Raw genomic sequence first — 27,500 nt, forward strand, 5'->3', positions numbered from 1 at the left:
AAGAAGAGAGAGAAAGAGAGGTAGGAAGGTATAGAGATACGTAATATATATATATATATATATATATATAAAGTCGGTCAATCAAAGAAGTATTCATTCACAGACATAGCAAATGAATGTGACATATCAAAAGGATTGCCATGCTTGGTAGAATGCCTTCATTATTGTAACTTCGCTTTTGTTGTTGTTATGTGTCGTTGCTGTTGTTTTTTTGTCCTTGTTCTGGAGGTCATGGTGGTGGTGGTTGTGACGGCGTCGGCAGTGGCGGTGGCGATGGTGTTGGTCGTCATCGTTGTCGTGGTGGTTGCGGGCGGGAGGGGTGTAGTGGTTATACCAGAGAGGGAGTGGTTGTGCTGGTGGTGTTGCCTGTGAATGCGCTGGTAATGGTGGTAGTGGTGATGGTAATCGAGATGCTGGTAGTGAGAGTAAAGGGATGCGTGAATTGCTGTTGGAATGTTGATGGTGTTAGTGGTTGTTGTTGTTGTTTGGCCCCAGATGAACTCTGAATGAACAGACCAATGATCAGCCATCATGACTCTTTTAAGGAGGAGGGGGTTATTTCCCTTTTGTTTTGTTTTATATTTTTGTTTTTTGTTTTTCTTTTCAGACGGTAGCGTGTGATTCGAGGGTGGTTTGAATACCACTTCTAGCAAGTCGAGTGCTCACATAGGGATTCCATCGTCGGTGATTGTGTTGTTGTTGTGGATCTTATTAAAGGTGAAATATCCGTTCGATGTTGTTGTTGTTGTTGTTGTTGTTGTTGTTGTTGTTGTTGGAGACGGTGACTGTCAGTGTTGGTTAATGCGTTGTTGCTGTCAGCAAAGTTTTTTATTTTATTTTATTGTAGAAGTGGATGAACCTGAAAGGTCATGGTAATGAATAGGTTAGCATAAACGGGATTATTTGGTTATATAGGTGTGTGTGTGAGTATACGTATATATGTATGAGTATGTATGTATGTATGTATGTATGTATGTATGTATGTATGTATATATATATTTATATATATATATATATATTTATTTATATATATGTATATATACATGCATATATATATATACACACACAAATATATATGTATGTGTGTGTGTGTGTGTGTGTGTGTGTGTGTGTGTGTGTGTGTGTGTGTGTGTGTGTGTGCGTGTGTGTGCGTATGTACGTGTGCATGCATGCATGTATGTGTGTGTGTGTTCAGAAAGAGAGGGGGAGGAGGAGTGGCAGGGAGGGGAGAGGCAGGGAGGAGGAGAGGCAGGGAGGAGGAGAGGCAGGGAGGGGACAGGGGAGATAGAGAGAGAGAGAGAGAGAGAGAGAGAGTGGGGGCGTTTGAAGGTAGTGAAGAAGTGAAAAGAAAAACGTTGAAAAGAGATTATGGTACGTTATACCAAATGACAAAGGGCAACTGGCGATATCGAACTGGTAGTGGTGGAGACGGTGATGGATGTAAACTTCAGTATCTGGGCCTGCATAGATTAAACGGAAGTGGTCGGATAAATACCTTCAGTTCTGAGTCATTGAATCATTATTATCTGCTCCCCTTCGATGAGCTCACTCACCAATCACTTATTGACTAAGATCCCTCAACAACTAAATTCCTGTGTTAAGAATATTTGTATATCTATATATTCCTATAACTTAGCTCTTTCTAAATCTTATTCTTAGTCCCCGATGAGCCATAAGCAAACATAATATATTTAGTCAGACTAGCGATTATGGATTAAATATTCTATTTAATCAATAATAGTTATTGTGTATATAATACTAATAATCAGTTGTGAGAACTTAATATACTAAAGTTTTAGAGTAAAAGTTTCAGGAGAGAACAGATTGAAATGTCAACTAATGAATGACAAAGAACAGGGGTTATGTAATCCACCCTCTATTAGCTTACAGCTTTTTCTGCAATATTCTTCCTTTTAGTGGCTGCAAGGAATCGATAGTATGTAGTACAAGAACCCAGTTCTGAGTGCATTACCTCTTACAGCAGAAGCAGTTGTGAATTAATGAAGGTGTTCTTTTATCATTGATTAACTGATAATAGTTATGTTGTTAAGTTGGAAAGAAACACTGTCCCCAAACAAAAAATAAGGACGGGCTTTCTCTTCGCGGCCTCTGACTGGAAAGTACACGTCGATCCGAACAGGTACCTGGAGTTTCCATAGCACATTGTACCATCATTACTCCAGCCAAGCATGATCATTACCTCTGATACAACAAAAAAAGAAAAGAAACCCTGACCATATTGAAACTCACAGTGACATAAAATGAGAGTATTGAATAAGATATTGAAAGGGAGCACATAAAGTACCAGCGACTGTTGCGGAGAAGCCAGGACAGAGATTTGGTTATGTATTTGGTTGAGGAATAATTCATGAGCGTTTTCTTCAAATTTACAAATGTACGCAGAAATAAAACGTATTGGCAAAATATTTTATGCTTTTTGAAAGATAATTTTTTGCTCTACAAAATAGTGTGTTTTGATTTTTTAATTTTATTAATTTTTGTGTATTTTCAGATCATTAAAATGAAATGTCAAGTGGACAAAACTGAGCATTTTCGACATCATTTGCTTTTGCATTTAATCGAGGTGTTAAGCCCGCCGAAGCTGCTCGTGAGATTCGTGCTGTGTATAAAGAAGGAGCAATGCCTCAAAGTACCACCCGCCATTGGTTTTCGCGCTTCAAAAATGAGTATTTTGAACTCAAGGACGGATTACACACCGGTCGACCAATTGAATTCGATGAAGAGCGATTGAATCAACTTCTTCACGAAAATCCACGTCAAACGACCAGAGAATTGGGGGTGCAGATGGATTGTGATAAAAAAAAACTGTGTTGAACCACCTTCACTCAATGGGCAAGGTTCATCGAACTCAATTGGTCGACCGGTGTGTGATCCGTCCTTGAGGTCAAAATTCCCATTTTTGAAGTGCGAAAACCAACGGCAAGCGATATTTTGAGGCATTGCTCCTTCTCCACACACAGCACGAATCTCAAGAGCAACTTTGGCGGGCTTAACACATCGATTAAATACAAAAAGCAAATGACGAAAATGCTCAGTTTTGTCAACTTGACATTCTATTTTAATGATCTGAAACTACACAAAAATCAATAAAATAAAAAAATCAAAACACACTATCTTGTAGAGCAAAAACTTCTCGTTCAAATAGTATAAAGCATTTTGCCAATGCGTTCTATTTCTGAGTGCATTTTTAAATTTGAAAAAAAAATACTCACAAATTATTCCTCACCCCAATACTGTGATTTTCTAGAGGTGGGATGTAGAGGCTTTGCGGGATACTCACTCTACTGAGTGCTCAATGATTTAGCTTTGCAGAATGGAAAAGGAGAGAGCTTAGACCTTTCTATCGGCGCGCGAAGCCACAAGCAAAGCCGCGTAATTTTGGATTAAAAGGGTTAATCCGCGCTCATTTCGATTTGCTACTGTACACTCGATTGCAATGGGTTAATTGTAGTAGAGAGAACGTAGGTGCAGCCCTTTCTACTACCAGCTGTCACATACTGGATGTTCTGTTGTGTCTAGGGCGGGGAAACCGAGACGGTGTATGTCTTCTGGTGATTATAAAGGTATCTAACACAAGGAATGCATTGTACACGTTACCAGGACATACTCGTGAATGATGACGAGTTGCATTTAACTGAAAAACAGAAAGACAGACAGACAGAAAGACAGACAGGCAGGTAGACAGCTAGACAGACAGAGAGATAGATAAATGATTAGAGAGAGAAAGAGAAAGAGAGAGTGATAGGTAGGTACATAGATATTTACATAAATTAAAAGAAAACTGCCCAAAGGCAGTTGATTCTTCTTGCGAGATTAATTGCTAATTCGATAATAAAAGAGCACTGTCTTCATATTTAAGAAATAACAAAAGTAGATTTGATCATATCAATCTTAGAAAGAATATATTAGACATACATGCAAACATACATACACACACATACGCATACATATTATATATCATGTATATAAATATATATATGTATATATATATATATATATATATATATATATGTGCGTGTGTGTGTGTGTATGTATATATATATATGTGTGTGTGTGTGTGTGTGTGTATATATATCGTGAGAAAGAGAAAGAGAGAACGAGAGAGGAGAGAAGTAGTTTAAAGTGATATTACGTACATAGTAATTCTATAAACAAAGAGAACTTAATACCATTTGTAAAGTAAATATTTAATGCAGAGCTATAACCCTTGCATACAGCATCGCGTTATAAATAATACGCACACACACACACACACACACACACACACACACACACAGTACCCCATCAAATCAATATTACCTATTGTCTTCAATGCAACCACACATAATTCGCATAAAGACATGCGCGCGTGCGCATGCAGGTTTCCATCTGTACACGTGAGGAATGAAAAGCATTAATTTGGACTTTTATACATGAAGTCATAAAGACATTAATACGATGATGTCTAGAGGTGGGGGAAAGCGATAGGGTGCCGGGTTAAATGCTTAAAATACCAGGTTTTGGTTGCTTTTTAACTTCGGTATTCAAATACGTCAGGTTTTTTTACATCGTCTCCCATCGCTGTAAACTGGATGAAATATACACCAGTAATACACAGAGTCAGTTTAATCGTCTGTCCCTTCCCATTCTTTCGATAAAAATTGGCCTAGCTATTGTGTGTGCCGCCCGGGGCGCGAAAAATGTTTTTCCCACGAGAGTTCCAGACCCCAGTTATGAACTCATTTGCATTACGGCCAATCAGAGCTCAACTATCAAACTAATTTATGAGCCTATAGATGGGGTAGGTTGTTGTTGAGCCACCCAATATGATTTACTCAGAAAGCTGTAATCTCATTTGGTGGTAGACCCGGTGGAAGAATATACAAACAAGGTTGTAACTTAAACACGTTTATTGTGGCCACAAGTATATACATAATGGAATGATAAATAGAATGGTTGGTGTGTAGAGGCCATGGTTTTCTGTGCTTTGCTCCTATCTGGAAGCTGGCGTGTGGTATGAGAGAGAGAGAGAGAGCCAGTCAGGTTGCGTCTTCACAGCTCGTGTATCAGTGCAGAAATAGAGAAAGAGATGAGGTCGCGTGTCAGGACCTCACATTTTCATGCCTTCTAGCGGGCTTGTTTTTAATCGCTGTCAAAGGTGTGTAACTGCGCCTAGAAGCGCATAACAAGAGATGGGCGATAAGATAAGGTCACTGGGTAAGGAATGACCATGCTTCTTTTCTCTTTTAATAATGCATCTTGATCTTGTTCTTGTTTTAACCATGGCTGCCTCTGCGTAGTTTATGTTGTTGTTTACTTTCTAAAACAGCAAGGGGAAAGGGTTGCTAACACATCACCCCCTACCCACATATTTTCCATCCACACCTTCACCATATGGGGCCCTAACAAAATTCTATAATAGGTATAGACACAAATCTAATTACTTGTCTCCTTCTAAAATCAGTCATAGCTTGGCGATCGGTCGATTTACAACATCGTTCTTCGTCAGCTCTGATTGGTTGTACGCAAATGAGTTCATTGGTGGGGTCCAGAATTCGCGTGGGAAAAAGAAATTTGCGCCCTGGACGGCCGTTCCGTTTGCCGCCCCCGGACCCCACGAAAAACACATTGCCTACAAAAGTGATGCCTCTTTAAAAGTGTCGCCCGGGGTGGACCGCCCCTACCGCCCCCCCCCCCTAGCCACGCTAGTGGCCTTATAGCTTTAGCCTTTACTTGGCTCAGTTATAGGACTGCAGCCATGCTACCGCACCGCATTGTAGCGTTAGTCGAAGAAATCGATGCCAGTACTTTGTTTAAAGTCTGGTACTCATCCCATCAATCTGTTTTGCTGAATCGCCAAGTTACGGGGGTGTGAACAACACCAGTAGTCAAGCGGTGAGGCACAGCACAAACACAAGGTCTCCCCTCCCCCCACACACACACATATACACACGCTTTTTTATATACACACACATACACATGACTAGCTTCCAGGCAGTTTCAGCGTACCAAATTCACTCACAGGGCATTGTTCGGTTCGAGACGAAAGTAGAAGACACTTGCTCAAAGTGTAAGCATAATAGGACTGGACACGAAACCACGTTGCAAAGCAGGCCTCTTAAACAGTGGGGGGGGGGGGGGTTAATGATGTGCAAATGTATCCTTTTATAAAGAAAAAACGAAATAAAGTATGATTTGAGGGAGACATGGCAGCTAATTTTTACACACAAGTCAAGCGACCCTGTACTCTAGTTCGTTGTTGTTGCTGTTCTTAGTTCAGCACCTTTTGTCTTTTTATTTTTTTAAAAATCTTTTTCATGCATATTATTTCAAGAATGGTAGGATAAGATTTGGAGATGTGGCTGCTATTTCTACTCGCAAGTCAAATGACTGTGCTGAGTTTTCTGTTGCTCTTGTTAACGTTGTCAACTCTTGGTTGTTGATGGATAATGTCTCTGAGACTACATTATCAATTGTGTTCTTCAGTAGGATGTGATTTGAGGGAGATTTAGTAGTTACTTCTAGCAGATTAACCGATCACATAGAGGTCCCCACCACTGGCTCATGATACATTCTCGACTACATGTAGTGTGTACATCTGTCAACGACACCAATTCTCAAGCGTCGAATCCAAACTGGTGAAGTTTACCAGGTCACGGCTAAAATAACGACAGCAACCGACATTAAGGTGAAAGTATTCTGAATTCCAGCCAATATTTCTGCATGCATCTATCAATTATTCATACATTATGGTCAGTCGGACCACGAAGTTTTCGCTATTCTCTTCCCACGGTGAAGTTAGTTCTAACAGCACTACAGAGCAGAATACTGTTACTACGCACTATTGAACCAACATGTCTGTTAATTTTAATAGAAGGAGACTAACTTCACGTGGTCGAACGGCTTTCTAGAAATAGCAGTGTAATCTCCGGCAAATATCATCCTAGTCAAATCGGCTTCCCAGGCAATACGTTTAAAAATATCAACGCATCATAACGCATCTTGAAGTTCAGTGAACACAGAAGTTTGCTTTCGTTGAGATGTCTATTAACCTACTACTCTCACTCTCACTCTCACTCTCTCACACTCACTCACTCTCACTCTCTCATACATACACACACACACTCTCGCTCTCTCTCTCTCTCTCTCCCTCCCTCCACACGCACACATATACAAACATTTATGCCCAACATTTGTATTACAAAATTACGTGCCTGTATTAATTTCATATAAAATGTATTTTCTGTAATTAGGTAAATAAAGTGATAGTCTTTAGTTGACTGGTTCGTACTATCTCTAATCAACATTACCTGCTGTCATTAACAAGGCGAGATACATGAGACAATGTAGTTCAATATATGTTGTGTCTAAGACAGAATCGTTAGCACGCCGGGCGAAATGCTTAGCGGTATTTCGCCCGTCGCTACGTTCTGAGTTCAAATTCTACCGAGGTCGACTTCGCCTTCCATCCTTTCGGGTTCGATAAATTAAATGCCAGTTGCACACTGGGATCGATCTAATCGACTGGCCCTCTCCCCAAAAATTTCGAGCCTTGTGCTTAGAATAGAAAATATTATATTAAAGCGGTGAACTGGCAGAAACGTTAGCACGCCGGGCGAAATTCTTAGCGATATTTCGCCCGTCGCTACGTTCTGAGTTCAAATTCCGCCGACGTCGACTTTGCCTCTCATCTTTTCAGGGTCGATAAATTAAGTACCAGTTGCGTACTGGAGTCGATCTAATCAACTGGGCCCCTCTCCCAAAATTTCGGCCCTTGTGCCTAGAGTAGAAAAGAATATATGTTGTGTCTAAGGCGGCGAGCTGGCAGAATCGTTAACACGCCGGGCAAAATACTCAGCAGTATTTCGACTGTCTTTACGTTCTAAGTTCAAAATCCGCCGAGGTCGACTTTGCCTTTCATCCTTTTGGAGTCGATAAAATAAGTACTACTTAATCAGTGAGGTCGATGTAATTGATTTTCCCCGCTTCTCCGAACTTGCTGGTCTTATGCCAAAATCGGAAATCAATATAAGCTCTGTCTAACATATGGTTAGTCTCTCATCGAAAACGATGTATGAGTGTTCAGTAATGAGATCAGAAGCAACTCCAGACCAATGACCTGTTGAACAGGAAAGTCACAGGCTACGAACTCAAAATTTCCTGTTCAGCATGCAGTGTTTTCCAATTAACTGTCGTCACTGATATACGGTTGTACCAACATCAAACCACGACACTACGTGATCTTCCTCGACCAATCACAGCTCACCTTACAGTAATAGCAATCAACTTTTTTCATTCAAATTCAAAATGGCTGAAGATCAGCATCACGCTTGAAACTCTCGGAGTACCAGCAAATTTGAATCAAACTGTTTTGATCCATACATGTAACTCCCAATAAGTTTGTTGAGTGCCCTTCTTTCGTTTGTCTACTCACTCGTATACATACGTGTGTCTATGCATGCACACACACACACACACACACACACACATATGTATATATATATATATATATATATATATATATATATACGTACATGATAGATCGCTGACCACTACACATACTTTTTTTCTCTCCTTGTTTCTTTCTGTGTTCCTTTCAGTTGAAGAGCGTAGGCTCGAAACGTTAAAGACTTTCTCTATTCCCGAGCGTTATACTAATACATCCATTTGTTGTTTACACCACCTGTCCTCGTCTTTTGCCTTTTCGTGAATTCGCCCATACGTACATGTATACATATATATACATGTATATGTATATATATATACAAGTATATATATATATATATATATATATATATATATATATATATATACACACACATAATTGCATAAATACACACACACACATACATAATTACATAAATACACACACACATATATCGCGGTGGGGAGGTTGTCTCCCTTGTCAGTACATAGAACTGTGCTTTGTTCATTGTTAAAGAGTCTTTGAATCTTGTTTCTTTGAATCTGGTGCTACCCTACATCCTTAGTCACTTTTAGTGAGAGTTACACTTTACTTTTTTGGCTTTAAATTGCATCTAGCCACTTTAATAATTATATACATGCACACACACACTTGGTACTCCTCTACTTCATCTACCTATGTTTCCGTATTCAGCAACGCTTGATGCCACACTATGAATGCAATCCGTTGATGCACCTCATAAGGTTAGCCTGCTCAGTCAAATGCTTCTTTATTTGACTGAAGAAGTGTTCGATTGTGTATGTTGCCCTTACGGATTGCATTCATAGTGTGATATCAAGTGTTGCTGAATACTGAAGAACATGCAGGAGATGAAATTAAAGGAGTATGAAGGTCGATCCCACATTCTTTTCTCTCGTTATTGATGTACTCTCTACATTAGGTCATAGCACTATTCAGACCACAAAGGACCCCGTGAGATCAGGCAACGGTGGGAGTTTAGCGTAATTAACATTAACGCCCGAAACCTGAATGGTAAAATTGTTGCCTGCCGAGCGCATCCAATCATGTGCGTGTGTGCGTGTGCGCATGTGTGTGTGTAAAGTGGTTTGGGCTGGAATAAATTTGATCGTAGCTCAGTCCAATCAATTGAGGCTAACACCGGACTAAAAATTAAAAAAAGAAATAACTACACTAATTTAACAAAGCCTGCTTCTACCTTCCAAGTTCCCTGCCGCCTTTCATTGACTAATTTTCTTCGGTCAAGATGGCTTCACGTTGCGTTTATTATCTCTCTCTCGATAACCTTTCCTTAATATTTATGGATGATTCAGTTAGTCGGTCTCTTTACTCACTGCGCCTTCACATCAACCTTCTTTTTTTTTTTTACATTAATGTCTCACAACCACACAAAGCCTTCTGTTTCCGATTAAAACCTTTTAGATTATGTGCCGGTTTTAGTGCAACGAAGCGCCATTGAATATTGGTTACAATTGCAGTTAATTACTATTACAGTTTAAGTATCTATTTTAAATTACATATCAAAAGTAAAAGGAAATTGATTCTCATTTGTTCCAACGTTGAATATTCCAGTTATTCGACTGCTTCCCCATTGTATTGTAGTGTAAGTGGCCGAGTAGTCTACTGACACGTGTACTGTTTAAGAATTCATTCCTCAATCAGAAGTAGATCACCAAAGGATGTAATAAGGTTGCTTCTTTGAATTACAAGTACATGAAATACACGAAAGAACAAAGAACAAAGAACAAAGGATGGATAAAAAATCTTCTATAGAACGAAATTCCTCGTGTAGGTAGTTTCGTAGAAGGTGGTGAATGGAATGGGAGATCCTCGTGTGGCTAGCTGCGTAACAGAGTGCGAATGGAATGGGATATCCTCGTGTAGGTAGCTTCGTAGCAGGGTGTGAAAGAAATGGGAGATCCTTGTGTAGGTAGCTTCGTAGTAGGGTGTGAATGGAATGGGAGATCCTCGTGTAGGTAGCTTCGTAGCAAGGTGTGAATGGAATGGGAGATTCTCGTGTGGCTAGCTTCGTAGCAGGGTGTGAATGGAATGGGATATTCTCGTGTAGGTAGCTCCGTAGCAGGGTGTGAATGGAATGGGATATCCTCGTGTAGGTAGCTCCGTAGCAGGGTATGAAGGAAATGGGAGATCCTTGTGTAGGTAGCTTCGTAGTAGAGTATGAAAGAAATGGGAGACAGAAGAGATGCAGAAAGGAAACGTGGGATTGCAGTTGAAGAAAGATTGTAAAGAGAGGTAAGGAGCGAGTAAACAGTGCATGTGTTGTAGTGGTGTGTGATGTATGGTGTGTATAGTGGAATAAGGTGGCGTTGCGTATATATAGCTATTATAACTGGAACGACGTAGTTTATGTGTTGTATGGACGTGTGTATGTAAATGAAGGAATCCGTTTGCTTAAGCCATGTGGTTCAAGTGATCAGAGGCAACAAATAAGTTGTTGTTTACATAGTAACACCGTAATGCAGGTCAAGTACGTCATTTATGCACAGGAGAATTGGGGTACGGGTCATAACCGGACTATGGTGCACATTATAATTGATAGAATGTTGGGTATAGAGTGTTAGTCAACACTTGTTACAGTGAGGGCAGTCTGGTAGAAAACTTTACGTCTAAGAGCCGAAAAACGGTTCAGCCCATGGACGAGCCAAACTACTAATCTATAAAATATGCATATTTAGTTAACTTTTCCTCTCTGTAATAGATGAGAAATTGAACTACCAGTGTTCTTGTCTATTTCAAGATTTTTATTGTTTGCTACTCCGCGCAGAAATATAAATTTCAACCGTGCTACAAGTTAACGAAACAATCTTTAATTATACATTTCTTCATCAGGAGCAGCTGTCGGTACACAGCTACTTATAAGAAAAATAGCCAATAACAGTTGTTACTGCTGCTGTTGTTGTTGATGATGATGAGGAGGAGGAGGTTGGTGGTGTTTTATGGCTCATAGGTGGAGGATGGGGTGCGCCCATGCCAATTTTGCAGTAGCTCTGAGACTAGTGGAAGAAACTGAAAATCTAGTCCAAATATTTGCAATAAAGCAAACACCACTAAAACCACCCAAGGATCAAACGGTGGTGCCAAACCACCCGATAGATTAACTCTAAATATTTTAAGCCATTAATATAATGTAACGTCGATGGTGGTACACGAACTGACAACCCTTTACTTGGGAATCCAACAATTTATTAAGTTAACTACTACCTCGAGGCTAATTTTAAACATAATAGATCGCAGTCTTGGTCACATAATCTTCTAAAGGCGTTTTCTCTTCTGCAACTGAATACAATTCAATTTACTGCCATTGTCAGCTAAATACAAGAAATGTTGAACTTATTTTAATATCATAGCTATAAAAGAAACTTCCATTAATAGATTCACGAGTAACACTACACCTATTACTTAGAGGATTTTGTGAAAATAGCGGAGGACTAAGAGCATTAGTCAGATAAACGAAGTTAAGCCGTTCCGACTGGCAATCGAAACGGGGTCATAGTCTATATTTTGTTGAGATTTCACTGCAGCATTACATAAGCTGTAGCAGACAAGTCAACGAGGGAACCTATATGTGGTGGCTCAAACTGCTAAAAATTACTGGTAAATTTCTCTCGAATCCCACTCTATCATGTAAATACTAAAAATGCTAAAATTGAAAGACCGCCCGAACATGAAGGTGTACAGTTTGTTATTGTAGCCAAATTTTAATCCTCATAGTCTCTGTCACTACCTTAAAATACACATTCAAACACCCAAATATATGTACAATACACTAGAACACTATTGCAACACTATCCTAAAATTCTTATCACTTCCATCCAATTCAGAAAAAAAAAACGTATACAGAGAAATAGCTGCAACAGCCATAACTTTTCTCGCATCGCACATTACACGATACAGCACAGCATATCAGAAGACCATACTGTATATTGCGTAATACAGTCTTCAGGTGGGTAAACTGGATAAATAGACTACATCTGTGTGCTATAGATCTAGTCAATCGGTACTGATTCGGGGATTAAGGAACAAGAAATGAAGGAGGTGCTGAATAAAGGAGTCCTAGGTATGGGCTATGGCTGAGAAAGGACGTAAATGATAGATGATCATTGCTGCAACAACTTTCCCCTTTACTGGATCAGGATTGACACAGAGTTATGCAAAACCGAACACGGTAAAAAAGTGAATTTTTTTAAATAGTAGAATGAGGTACTGAGAGTTGCCACTTTAATTACTGAAGTAGTCCAGTTTGATTTTATTTCTATAGCCCTCACTAAAGAATGCATTGGATAAAATTGGTCACTGACCTCCTTTATTTTCTTTCTCTTTTATGATATTGTTGTATGTTTCGTTAATCTTCTCCAGACGATCTTTGGCCAAATTAAGCTGGCTGTAGTTAGCTGCATGTGTTTTAGACACAAGATTGTATAAGGAGTATATGTTTTTACTTGATTCTGAAAATATGGATTAAATTTAATATTAGCAAAAAAAAAAAAGGCTTCTTTTGAAAACATTTAAGAATGATGACACGTTTAAGTCTAAATATAATTTTTTACTCATTACTCTCTAAAAAAAAAACAATACCTGTCAATCTATTTCTGTCTCCATTTTATTATAATCGATCAACAACTGTACACAAAGGATTTCTTTTAATGTCGAGAGCATACGCAGGCACATAATCTTTGTAACATGGGGTAGGTGAAGACTTAATCAAAAAAAAAAAAAATGAGGCGGCACCCATAATCTTTTTCAGCACTTCCATGATTCGTGGGAGGAATGGAATGAGTTATCCTCAGAGCAGAGATTTGACCAGAATGCTTACAACAGATTGGATTCCGCTAAAGTCATCCAAGGGCCAGGTAGTGATATTAAACCAAGCGACGGATTAACATCACTACCACCCATTGCAATAGGATGATAAAACAGATATAACCTCTTCATTTAACTATTTTGGAACTAATTCTTCATCCAACCAATCAGGAATCCCTTTCTAAGGTCGGGTTTGCCTCACTACCGAAGTTTTACTAAACATAGCTCAGTAGAATACGGACAAATCCATGCTGGACGTCTCAGTATTCAAACACAATAGCGTTGATCAACGGAACATATAACTCGTAGTCAATCAACGCAAAGGACAGTTAAAACATGTTAGGTACATTATTTCAGCTACGTAAGTTGAAGAGGGAAGAATTCTATGCTTTACCTAAGAGTGTTCATTAGGCATTTATTGTAGTTATAATGGCAAACTTCAGCTGTCGTTTCCACTCACATGCCGTGCGGTGTTGCAGTCAAATAAGAAATTACAAAGTATTCAAATTAAAGAAAAAATAAATTAAATTCTATTCTACAGTTGGTGCCCACTTAAATTATAGGCATGCTCTTTTCGCCTAAGTGGAATTCATATACAGAAAAAATTCTGGAAAAAGTCAGGTAAAGTGTGAAATTTTACAGAATCACGTTGAAATCTACGTTAATACAAATCATATGAAATTATCCTTTTCTACTCTAAGCACAAGGCCCGAAATTTTGAGGGAGGGGGTCAGTCGATTAGATCGACCCTAGTACGCAACTGGTACTTAACTTATCGACCATGAAAGGACGAGAGCCAAAGTCGACCTCGGCGGAAATTGAACTCAGAACGTAAAGACACGAAATACAGCTAAGCATTTCGCCCGGCGTGCTAACGTTTCTTATCTCTTTATTGCCCACAAGGGGCTAAACATAGAGGGGACAAACAAGGACAGACAAAGGGGTTAAGTCGATTACATCGACCCTAGTGCGTAACTGGTACTTAATTTATCGACCCCGAAAGGATGAAAGGCAAAGTCGACCTCGGCGGAATTTGAACTCAGAACATGAAGACAGACGAAATACAGCTAAGCATTTTGTCCGGCGTGCTAACAATTCTGCCAGCTCGCCGCCTTTAATACAGATCATATAAATTTATCGCAACACTCTTCTGAGAAATCTAAACATGAACTACTAAGTTGCCGGTTCAAATCATGAAAGCAGCAACTTCAACCGCATTGGTAAGTTCAAACGTAAATATCCACAAACTATTATATTCAGTTCAAACTGTATAAATATTACGAAATAAAGCTGAGGTGTAGTTTAACCCTTTTGGCTGTCCAAAGCACTTTTGCAAGTTTTTCTCTAAATGTCCATGCTTGTTTTCAGACTTTTAATTAGCATTTGTTTCATACCTTCTGAGGAGGCGCAATGGCCCAGTGGTTAGGGCAGCGGACTCGCGGTCATAGGATCGCGGTTCCGATCCCCAGACCGGGCGTTGTGAGTGTTTATTGAGCGAAAACACCTAAAGCTCCACGAGGTTCTGGCAGGGGATGGTGGCGAACCCTGCTGTACTCTTCCACCACAACTTTCTCTCACTCTTACTTCCTGTTTCTGTTGTGCCTGTAATTCAAAGGGTCAGCCTTGTCACACTGTGTCACGCTGAATATCCCCGAGAACTACGTTAAGGGTACACGTGTCTGTGGAGTGCACGTTAATTTCACGAGCAGGCTGATCGGATCAACTGGAACCCTCGACGTCGTAAGCGACGGAGTGCCAACAACAACAACATACCTTCTGAGTAATAAAAAGCGTTCTTTTCCTAAGTTCCAAGATACTATTAGTAGATGAAAAAAAGGAATGTGTATCTCTTATGATGCATGGGCACCAAGAACTGGCAAAGGGTTAAAAACAAGACTGAGGGAACATATCCATAGCATACCACTTAGATTCTTTATACTTTCTATAGCCATTCTAAGACCTGGCAATGCATTTAAATTATTCTCTATTTATGGTGTCAGATAAGAACAAAAGATATCCTGAGATGCCACTCTGCTGATAAAGATCTGACATACTCCTTACTGCATTGCGTTCTATCTTTTATTTATTTAAATTCTAGAGTTGTGTCCCCTGACTTTCTGAACCAGAATTACTCATTCACATAATGATTGCTTTTCATAACTATGGGTGGAGGTTAGTTTTAATTCATTAGCAAATCTTGGTTCATCATATCAAATACGTTAACGTCTACTTTACTACACGAACGATAGCCAATGCACTGGCGTCGAGTTGGAATCTTATAAGCTTCGTATTAGTAGTGAGTATATGCGTGTGTGTATTTGTGTGTGTGTGTGTGTGCATGTGTGTAGGTGTGTGTGGATGTGAAGACATATATAGATACATGCATGTACATATATGTTTGTGAGTGTGTGTATGCTTGTATGTATATATATATATATATATATATATATATATATATATATATATATATATATATATATATGTATGTATGTATGTATATATGTATGCATGTATGGATACAAAGAAATAGACAGACAGGTAGATAGATAGATAGATAGATAGATAGATAGTTAGATATTACAGAATCACATATGGTTAACATACAGGTCATTGAAATCAACCAGAATTGTATCTTTAAGTTAGTTTCTAATCTTTACGATGGCATTAAGAAGCTTTCTCGCTACTAGACATATTGCATGACGAGAAAGAAGATAAACTTGACCAAAGATAGTGTACTGAGATTTTGTAGACCACAAGATGCCTGAATTTAATATGAACTATGCTAGCAAGTCAAAAGAAATAATATATTTATGAGAAACCGTGGTGGAAAACAATGAGCTCCTTGTCTACTAGCATCTACTGGTGTATCAAATGTATTTACATTACACAAATTTCTTTGCAGCTTCCTGTTCCACACTTCACTATGCTATTTAGAATGATCAATATTCAATGTTTTAGTGCATATTCTCGTGTCTATCAATAACAGTATTTATTACTATTTATACATAAAAAGACGTTTTTTCTTTTTTTTACCCAGGGAATTGAGGTTTTTGTTTCTATCGTTTTAAGTAATTTGCTTTTACATAATATTATTCAAATATCTGCAAGAAAGTGAACAAAAATGCCATAAATTTGGTTTAGCATTTCAATCGCTTTGTCTTGCAAAACGCTTGATCTAGCAATATTCATAAAATTAAATTATCAATTAGTTGTTCAATCAAATCCAGTACAAACTGATGCAACAGAAACCTGTATTACATAGAAAAGTGATTTCCTTTTATTTTTTTTTCTAACAGACTCTGGGAATGGAGAAAAAGTCAATTATCGACCCTTGTATTTGACTGATATTTTGTTATCTTTACTCTGAGGGATGAATAGGAATGTTGTCTGGAGTTTGATTTCAGAACGTAAAGGGATGTAATACCGCGAGGTCTTTTTCTCCGCGGTTCTCTCGATTCTACCAGAATGATAATGATTTTAAAAATTAGCACAAGACCGCAGAGACACTCTTAAACATCAACCATCATCTGCTCCGAGTTCACGTTATCTCTTCGACTCTGAAAAGTAATGAAGGGTCAATTCTCTCGTCCACACCAAATTCGATACGCTCGCCCCGCTTTCATAGAATTTATTAAAGGGCAGTACTTCTGTCTCCACTCTCCCCTTCTGCTTCAAACGGTCTTGAAAAAAGTTGATTACGGTTTAGTGAAAGAGAAGTCCTATCCTAACCCCTTTCAGCTTTACTCACTACAACTATCAAGCAGATAGTTAGCTACTCCTTGTCAAATGACGGTGGCAGTTCAATTTTCACAATGGATTCGGACGGGGGTTGGATCCTTTTCATGTGTGATTTTAATCGTCTTCCGAAACAGTAACGCCTTCATTATGCTAAGAAAATTATCTAAAATTTCTTAGTCAACAGATTTTTGTAGAGACTTAAGGTACCAAAAGCCGTTGCTGCTCATACCTGCCACCAAATTTTATAGAAATAAGAGTTGACTTCCACTGAATACACTGTCCAACTACTAACATAATAAGCATCCTGGGTGTCATTCCATATGCCAAGCATCCCCCTCTCTCTTACGTTTAGACCAGGAATTCACCTACTCGTCGCCCTGAAATATTTGCAAATACTTCAGTTACAACACATGACTGCACATTACGGTCACCATGCCTCGTGAGTTACACCAAATGGGTATCGGTAACAGATGAATCTTTTAGCGAAAGGTACTTAATCTTTCCACAAGAAATGCGAAATACATTTCGATTTCCAACGTGCCCGGCCCCATGATGGTTAAATCACTTGCGTATGTAGATATTACCTTCTCCCATCCCAGCTGAAGTAAGATACTTCATAGTACATCACTTCTATAGTTAAGATTCAAGTGCCAAACCGTACGGAAGCAGCGAGAGGGGACACATTACAAATTAGAGAAATGGGAAACATTGACCTTCACCGCCGATCAGTAAAGTTAGTTCACTAATTCGATCAGTATTGAAGTTTCGTACCCAATGCATTACATTCAATTTCCAATAACTAGATCCTTGTCTAGATCAAAAACTGTGGTCTGAGTTACCACTTATCCCTGGATACTAAGTTAATAAATAGTGTAAGGGCGAAAGACAAATCGAAATATCTAGTAGCTGGTTAGCAACAAAATTTCTCTCAGAGTAGCTAAAGACAGCAGAAGGACATGATGTTCCGTCCAGTAAAGAAAACTACTAGCGAACTCGAGAAAGCTCATGGCCTCGATTTACTCTTCAACAAGGGACAAGCGAAACGGGTCGCATCGTTCTCGACCTGAGGTAGCTGTCTTATGGAAGAAAAGCAGCAATGAATACATGGTGACAAGTGAGCTACTTTCGATAAATAGAACTGGCACCGTGGATAAACCTTCATTAACCCTGAATAATATATGTTCTAGGATCTTTTTTAAAACGGGGGCCACATTTTTCATTAACGAAACACTTTGAAACTTGGAACACTGGTAGAATGTGTCATATAAAACATCTTTTTCTCTTAGTCTTCTTAAAAAAAAAGAAATCCATAAGTTATTCCATGTGAAAGTTGTCGTATTTCTGTAAGTTCAACCAATCACTGACGTCCATTCAGCCGATATACATTAAGTGCCGACTACATAAACAAACGATTCTGAAACAATTAACCCTAACCCTAACCCTAACCCTAGGGTTAGGGTTAGGGTTAGGGTTAAAGCAAATTTAAAATGAAAAAAGCAAATAAAACGAAGGTATAGAGATTAAATACGCTTTACATCGCTTAATCAGCCAAAGGAGTAAATGTAAACAACTGAATACTTGTCAGTGATTGGTTGAAATTATCGAAATAAGACAATTTTTTACATGAAATAAATTCGAATACAAACATATTTTTCTGTTCTATAACACAAAATAGATAAGTATACGAAGTTTGAAAGTTTTTCCGTACCAAAAACACTACGTAAAACATTAATGAAAAATGTGGCCCCCGTTTTAAAATAGATTCATGTTCTATCTAAATAGGAAATATATGACTTGTAAAAGTTTGCCCAAGTCAACATTGGTGCATTTGGGAAATTCATTCATTTAGGATAACACTTCTTATAATAGTGTTCAAGAAAATCATCAGCCCACAATTAATATAGAAGATATAGTCTCAAACTGAAAGTGGCGATATTTATCGCATAAATATGTTAATATCAATAAGTTAATATTTATATGTTCCCCTCCTTCCCTAAGTTTAATCAAATATATTCAGTGGCGATTATTTTGAAACATTTAGAGATATTTTGAAATATTATTATTGAAGAGCATACTTACTGAGTAATGAAGTTTTGACATTAGAATCTAGACCAAGTTTATCTCTCATCCACTTACAACAACGAGGTTTGGACAGTTTTTGTTTAAATGATACCATACCTGCAATTAAGACATACAAAACAAAAAGTATTAATTAGGGAAACAAAAATGTAATTTGAGAACTAGTTTTTCATTTTATTTAAAGATTTTAATTTCTGCACTATAAAATAGTAGCAAGCTACGGGTTAATTCCAGCTAAGTTAGCATGCTAACACTAAATTATTCTGTCTTTTATACCGAACTGTGGTGACAAGATTCGAGCACATACTCCCTGTCAAAACCTTATACATACAACAGCTACGAATCTGCAGCTTGACTCCAAAACTTAAACAAACGATAGACAAACAAAATAGTATGTGAAGGCAATCTCAACGCACAGCTTATATTTAAAATGACCTGGAGTTTGAAGTATTACGGTGATTAGCAGAATATGTATATTCCATCAGCTAGTTACCGCACTTTTTTTTTTTTTTGTATTTTTGTATCTTACACATATCTTACAATCTGACGACCATTTTTTAAATATTTTACAAGCTTTTATTGACTGCATTTAAAAACAAAACAGTAAATCATCAACACGCTATAGTCTATGTTTTATTGTTTCGTCAGGAGAAAGTACAATGTCCATGGGCCTTTACAGGGCGTCCGAGATTTGTAGGAGGTAGAGACGAAGGTATGGTCAAACTGGATACTGCGCCTGAATACTTGCAACAGAATAAGCTCCGGTAAAGGCACCCAAGGATCAAGTGAGCAAGTTAAACATCTGAAATTCTGAAATAAATTGCCAATAACGATAGAATTTTCTAAGAATATATATATTTACAATATTTACTTCTACGAAACATTTTAACTGATTTCGTTTCCAATCGATTCTATGTGTCTTACTCGTGATAATACACAGCAAGAAGTAAGACATTCTGATGATGATCAGTGATCGAACCCGATAAAGCTATTGTATAGTTGTAAATTCTGTAAGAGTACATTCTAAAGATGAGATTAATACAATACATTCTCCTTTGTATCACTACTACAATAGCCCCTGTTACTCTGAACTACACACCGTCTCCATTGAAACCAGCCGGTCTAATTCGCCTTCACTCCTTCTATCGCTTTTATTGTCTCGCACTTTCTCAATCTTGCAATAGTCATTTTGCTCAGTCACTATCCACAAACTGAAATCATCCGGAATGCCCCCCTCGTTCATGTTCTTTGTTTTCTTTTGACGAGATTTTTTTTTTCACTCCAGTCATCGAAGTCCAAGTTGAATAACAACCATACAGGCCTCCCCAGTGTAGAGGTGAACTTCAAAAATAATAGCTACAGCCTTTTTTCCCCTGTATATATTCTTTGAAAACAATCTACGCTTTCGTTCAATAAAAGCAAATATTTTCTTACAACAGTTCTAACCTAAAAATGAATTAATGTTTAATTGTTTGATATACGGGTTGTAAAACATAAACTTCCTAGGTTACCTGTAATGAATTTCTAGATATTTTCTATTTAGTCATTATTACACACGCACACACACACACATAAACATTTACATACACATAACATATGCTGCCTTAAATATTTATTCTTAATACGTTCCGGAAGATTCGAATGTAAATCTGCTAATTTCGAACCTGGGTTCTCATTCCTAATGTATTTTTTGATATTATTATTATTATTATTATTATTATTATTATTATCATCATCATCATCATCGTTGTTGTTGTTGTTGTTCAGGTCACTGCCTGGAATCGAACTCGGAATCTTGGGGTTGGTAGCCCGCGCTCTTAACCATTACGCCATATGCCTACGGATATGTGGCGTAATGGTTAAGTGCGCTGACTACTAACCCCAAGATTCCGTGTTCGATTCCAGGCAGTGACCTAAACAATAATAATAATAGTAATTATTATTATTATTATTATTACTATTATTATTATTATTATTATTATTATTATTATTATTATTATTATTATATGTCCCGCGGGTAGCCTTTGACATTTTCTATTTATAAGAGTTCTTCAAGCCAATATTTACATGCTATTATAGTTTTATGTAATGTGCTTCGAGAGTCAAGAGTTAATGTTTTACAAAAAAAAAAAAATTAGTTATTTAATGCTCTATCAAAAGTTTATAAAATTCTTATGGCGCCGATAATATTTATATGTGAATGTGTATAAATATAGAACTAGACAGACAGACAGCTAGATAGATATTAATTGTTGGTAGAGACACCATGCTTCGTTTTGCAACCATAATTTGCAAGTTTATGAAATGTTTACAAGTCAGTATTGTGGATTACTTTTGTGTTAGCAGTGCCAGACAATCACTCTTAAGTTTATCTCTACAGGTTTTCTATAGGCGCAAGCGTGGCTGTGTGGTAAGGAGCTTGCCTCCCAACCACATCGTTCCTAGTTCAGTGCCACTGCGTGGCATCTTGGGCAAGTGTCTTATACTAAAGTTTCGAGCCGACCAAAGCTGTGTATAAGAAGAAACTGAAAGAAGCCCGTCGTATATGTGCGGGTGTGACAACTGGTCTTGGTGTGTTTATGTCCCTAGCAGCTCGGCAAAATTCACCGATAGAAAAGGTACCAGGTTTTAAAAAACAAGTCCTAGAGTCGATTTCTTCGGCTAAAATCCTTCAAGGAGGTGCTCCAGCATGACTGCAGTCAAATGACTGAAACAAATAAAAGGATAAAAGAATTTAGTACCATCACGTAAATACCCACTAAGTTTAGTGGTGTAATACTATTGGATAGACCAATTTACGTACGTACATATTAATTGTTGCCAGGGGCACCATATTTCGTTTTACAACCATAATATACTACCAAATATATTCTTTTCTACTCTAAGCACAAAGCCCGAAATTTTGGGTGAGGGGGCCAGTCGATTAGATCGACCCCAGTACGCAACTGGTACTTAATCTATCGACCCCGAAAGGATGAAAGGCAACGTTGACCTCGGCGGAATTATACTACCAGATATATTAAAAGGTTATAACTCAATACTGTGTCCTACTTTTGAGTTAGTAGCGCAATACAATCACTTTTAAGTTTATCTCAACAGTGCTGACTTTAAATTCTATAGAAAATCTGTAGAAATAAACTTAAAAGTGATTGTAGGATTACATTAGCTAAAGTGTGTACGTTTCCAAGGCAGTAAAGTGTGATTTGAGGGTGATTTGGCTGCTAATTATCTCAGGACACGCGACCATGTAGAGGCTCACCTGTGGTAGCTGACTGGAGTAACATATATCAATGAAAGAATGGAGAATTGGTGGAAATATAATCTCTCTCAAAGATACAAGGTTAAAAAATTTGGAGATGATCTCAGGCGTACTCTAGCAAATGTACTGCTTATTTATTCACATCGTTTTGAATTAGTCATGTATTATCATGTAGCTACAAGATTTCAATGATGTAATTGTTTATTTTTTAGGATGATATTGTAGGGTAGGTGTAAGAGACCAGTTCTGGCTGGTCTGAGTACAAAACAGGTTGAATATTTGGGTTTGATATGGCTGGTTTAAATGATAGAGGGTTAATCCATTCCCAGTATTCGATTGATACTAACTATATTGAGCTTGGAAGAATAAACTGTAAAGTCGATCACGGTGGGATTTGAACTCAACACTTAAATGTACATAATTCAAAATATGTCTAGTGATCTTCCAATTCTAGCAGCCACCGCTTCTTCTTTATTCATGCAATGCTAGCCGTGGCGAAAATAAAAGAGCTTGCTATCGAATTTTTTTTTTTTTTTTAATCGGTAAGACAGAAACATGTGGCGATATTCTGGAATGTTTTAGGGGAAAAATAGCTTTGAGTTCAAACCTTAAGCTTTTAACCTATCACGAATCTTCCTGACAGGAAATGAACTCATACTAACTTATTCAATTAAAATCAATAACAGTTCCAGTGGTAATTTGAATTTTTGTTTTGTGGAGAAGAAGGGAGAGGAAAGGGTAGAGGATGGAGAAACGTTTGATCAGCCACGTGATATGGTATTGCTTCAAACAAAAAGAATAATGGAGAAAATGAGGTCAATGTGTCGAACTGGGAAAGAATGTATCGATTTCTGACATATACACCAGACCTCGGTGTTACAGAAGAGAGGAGCAAGGAACTAGATTAAAAGGCATTCATTCCTTTCTCAGTAGCATAAGTAACGCAATCGATAGGAAAATCATTTCAAAAGAAGATCGAAAACTAGTAAGATGTTAGCAGTTTGTTTATTTTTGCACTATTCACCTATAATGGATGATTTGTACAATAAAAGTGTGAAAATGTTGTTTGTAACTCTCTCAAAAGTTATCAACGGTGTGAGTGCAGTGAATTGGTCGTAATTAAGCATGAGAAGGTTCACGTAGTCGCCAAAATTTGGTCTTTATTACTGTCGTTATTTAGCCACGGTGGAGGCGCAATGGCCCAGTGGTTAGGGCAGCGAACTCGCGGTCATAGGATCGCGGTTTCGATTCCCAGACCGGGCGTTGTGAGTGTTTATTGAGCGAAAGCATCTAAAGCTCCACGAGGCTCCTGCAGAGGATGGTAGCGAACCCTGCTGTACTCTTTCACCACAACTTTCTCTCACTCTTACTTCCTGTTTCTGTTGTGCCTATAATTCAAAGGGCCAGCCTTGTCACACTGTCTCACGCTGAGTATCCCCGAGAACTACGTTAAGGGTACACGTGTCTGTGGAGTGCTCAGCCACTTGCACGTTAATTTCACAGGCAGGCTGTTCCGTTGATCGGATCACCTGGAACCCTCGATGTCGTAAGCGACGGAGTGCCAACAACATATTTAGCCCCGAATCAGGTTTGATACAGCAAACGTGATCACAAAGGTTCAATCCCTAACCATTCCATATCTCAGTTTTTATTTTCCAGGCATAGTATTGTCAAACGTGGCCTTCCCTCTTTTTAAAACGATAAGATATGACTCAAGAGAAATTTAACTCCGAGTCTTTGCATGTCTATTGGCCACATAGACTTGTTAATGGCTCGTGATTTTATCGTTGTTGCTATCATAGCTGAGAGAAATCTTTAATAATGTCAGTGTCTATCATGTGATCGTCAGGTTGGGTAGAGGTTTGGTTACAATCGGCGTAGCTAAGAGACAATTAAAGAAACTGTTTTTTTGTTGTTGCTTTTTTGCATAACGTGGTCAGTGATAGTGTATGCACTGGTGTGGGTTTCGGGAAGCGGTCAGTGTTGGTGTGTGCGGGGTGGTGTGATGTGGTGTAGTATTGTGGTGTGTAGTGTGGTGTGGTGGTGTGCGGTGGTGTGTGGTGGTGTGTGGTGTGGTGGTGTGGTGGGGTGGTGTGTGGTAGTGTGTGGTGTGGTGGTGTGGTGGTGTGTGGTGTGGTGGTCTTGAGGTGTGGGGGAGGCGAGAGTGGGGGAAGCAAGGGTGGGGTCTAAGGGATGAGATGTATAGGGAAGGTGGGGTTGGAATGTGTAGGGGTGAGGTAACGAGGGAGGGTTGAGGTAACGAGGGAGGGGTGAGGTAACGAGGGAAGGGTGAGGTAACGAGGGAGGGGTGGCGATGAAGGGAGAGGGTGGAAGGGAAAAGGTGGGTAGGAGTGAAGAGAGGAATTAGGTGCCAGAGCAAGAGAGGAGAGGTGGGTGGGAAGAAGTAGGTGTGAGAGGAAGAGAGGAGAGACGAGGAGGGTTAGATGAAAAGGGGACGAGAGTTGAGTCCATGTGGCGCCAAGGAGCGAAGAGAGAAGATTAATCTCTGATGGCGGCGAAGACGGGAGTCCGGATGGCCCCTGTGCAACACAGTCCGAACACAGACAGGTGTTGTAAAGAGTGACCGGTAGATCGGAAATGGCGCGAGACCGGAGTGTCGTTGTCGAGTCTGATGTCTCGGAGGTGTTCCGCGAACCGGTCAGCCAAGCGACGTCCTGTTTGACCGATGTATAGAGAAGGACAGAGAGAGCAGGAGATGCAGTAGATAAAGTTGCGAGGAGTCAGTGATATGATAAGGTCAATGATGGGTACCTGTGAGGAGAGCGGTGTTGGAGAGGTAAGGGCAAGTGCGGCAGCGTGGTCGGGAGCATGGGAACGAGCCGGGCTGGAAGGTTGGATTAGTGAAGAAGCTGTGGACCAAGAGGTCTCGTAGGTTGTGGGCTTGTTTGAAGGAGGGGAGGGGTCGCTTAGGGAAGATGTGCGAAGTAGAGGGGTCGGACTGGAGGCACCGGAAGGCTTGGAGAATGGTGCGTTGGAGAGGTAGGGTGGTGGGGTGGTAGGTGAGGGGAGACGGGATACGGGTGACGGCGGGGCAGGTGCGGGGGGAGAGAGCAGATGCACGGTCCACGGAACTACCCTGGCAAGAACGGTGTAGATAATGGTGAGGGGATATCCACGTAGGAGGAAGTGGCGAGCCATGAGCTGAGACTGGGTCTCAAAGTCATGGTTGTCACTGCAGAGCCTGCGAAGACGGAGGAATTGGGAATAGAGGATAGAGAGCTTGGTGTGTTTAGAGTGGGAGGAGGAGAAGTTGAGGTAAGAGTGTGAGTCTGTGTGTTTGTAGTGGGTGGAAGTGGTGAGAGTGGAGTGGTGAATGATGACCGAAATGTTGAGAAAGGCGACTGGGGTGTCGGAAATAGTGCAGAAGTGGAGGGCAGGATGGAAAGATTTGACAAAAGAGAGGAAGAAGTCTATATGTTGGAGAGAGAGTGAGGTGGCACCGATACAGTCGTCAATATAACGACCATATATATATATATATATATATATATATATATATATATATATATATATATATATATATATATATATATATATATATATATATATATATACACATATACTGATATAGGGGAAAATTAATAATTAATAATTTTACCAAGTAGTTCGGTATGTTAAAATAACCATTATCAGTAAACTTATACAAAAAATTTTATAATTATAAGCATAATTATAATTAGGGTTCAGCAAAATTGCTTCACCACATACCGAAATTTAGAAATAGCAGTTAAATACTATTCCACTACCATAAGATATCTCCCAGACAGCAATACTCCCAACTCACGCAGGCAAAGAGAAAAAATAACGAATCCACCCGGCTTTGATCAACTATATACGCGTCTATCGATTAAAGAGATGTAAAACATTTTTACTCATTTATTTCCGTCTTCAATATAGTATTTCAATTATAAGTTTGAGAGTGCTAATAAAGATATATATTCGACCAAGCGCCATCGAATAGCTTATATCCCAAAACCAGCACTTCCGAATTTATATAGACGGGTGAGAACTCACAGTGTGTTACATATCCCATGGCCCCATTAATTACAGGTATAAACCTGAACATATATATATGGAACTAATCCAATTCAATATTTGGTTATTATGAGACTATATTATTGTATTTTCTTTATTCAGTATTTCTAACTTCGGCAGAAAACTAAAAACATACGAGAGGAGGAATTAAGTCGATTACATCTATTCCAATACTTGACTGACACAAAAGCAAGTTAACCTCAGTTGTATTTGAACTCAGAACATAAAACGCCGGCAGTTAATGCTACAAAGTATTTTATTCGTTGCGTTAATGGATCTGGTAGCTTGTCGCCTTATTCCATTTTATTAATACCACACACATACGCACGAACACATACACACACACACACATAAATATGTAGGAGCACCGGACTCACAATCTAGAGGTAGTGAGATCGATTCCTGGACCGGGCTGTGCTGTGTTCTTGAGCAAGACACTTTATTTCCAGTTCACTCAGCTGTAGAAATGAGTTGTAACGTCACTGGTGCCAAGCTGTATCGGCCTTTGATTTCCCTTGGGTAACATCGGTGACGTGGAGAGGGGGGTGGGGGGCTGGTATCCCTGGGCGACTGCTGGTCTTCCATAAACAACTTGTGCCACGGAGAGAAAGTTTTTAAGTGCAATCCCTTGGTCATTCATGACCGAAGCGTATGTATGTATGTATGTATGTATGTATGTTATTATTCAGTTTATTTCAAGATTTCTTGCCAATAGAGGAAGAACCGGTTTCTAACCTAGATCCAAGGCTCCTTCATTGGAATTTCAACATCAACAACAGGGTACTTTTGTTTGTATGTATGCATGTATGTATGTATGTATGTATGTGCAGATTTGTATTTTTTATGTATGTTTTCTCATGTATATAGTTGCATCTCTAGACATGCTCATATATATTTAAATGATAAACTTCTGGAAACTTTTACAGATGTTTAGAGTTCCAGTGATGGATTGGATCTATAGTCTTCGAATTAGCTTTCTCCTTTCTGGTCCTGAGAAACTCAATTTCTCAAGAGTGGTATATAGGCAGTGTGTTACATATCCCAGGCCCCCAATAATTACAGGTATAAACCTGAACTTGTAATCTGGATAGAGTAAGTGCAGAT

General features: G+C 39.0%; 1 protein-coding gene across 2 annotated transcripts in view; it reads right to left on the reverse strand.

The window, feature by feature from the left end:
- Nucleotides 1-27,500, reverse strand: part of LOC128247071 (uncharacterized) — an 87,015-nt gene that overhangs the window by 52,866 nt on the left and 6,649 nt on the right. For both annotated transcript variants that reach the window (XM_089347235.1, XM_089347234.1), the window contains exons 3-4: nt 19,082-19,180; nt 12,763-12,909 (exon numbers count right to left, since the gene is read on the reverse strand). In XM_089347235.1, coding sequence (XP_089203361.1) covers nt 12,763-12,909; nt 19,082-19,180 — 246 coding nt within the window. The remainder of the gene's footprint in view (nt 1-12,762; nt 12,910-19,081; nt 19,181-27,500) is intronic.

Source organism: Octopus bimaculoides, chromosome 2 (assembly GCF_046866305.1).
Source record: "Octopus bimaculoides isolate indiv1 chromosome 2, ASM4686630v1, whole genome shotgun sequence".
Lineage (NCBI taxonomy): Eukaryota > Metazoa > Mollusca > Cephalopoda > Octopoda > Octopodidae > Octopus > Octopus bimaculoides.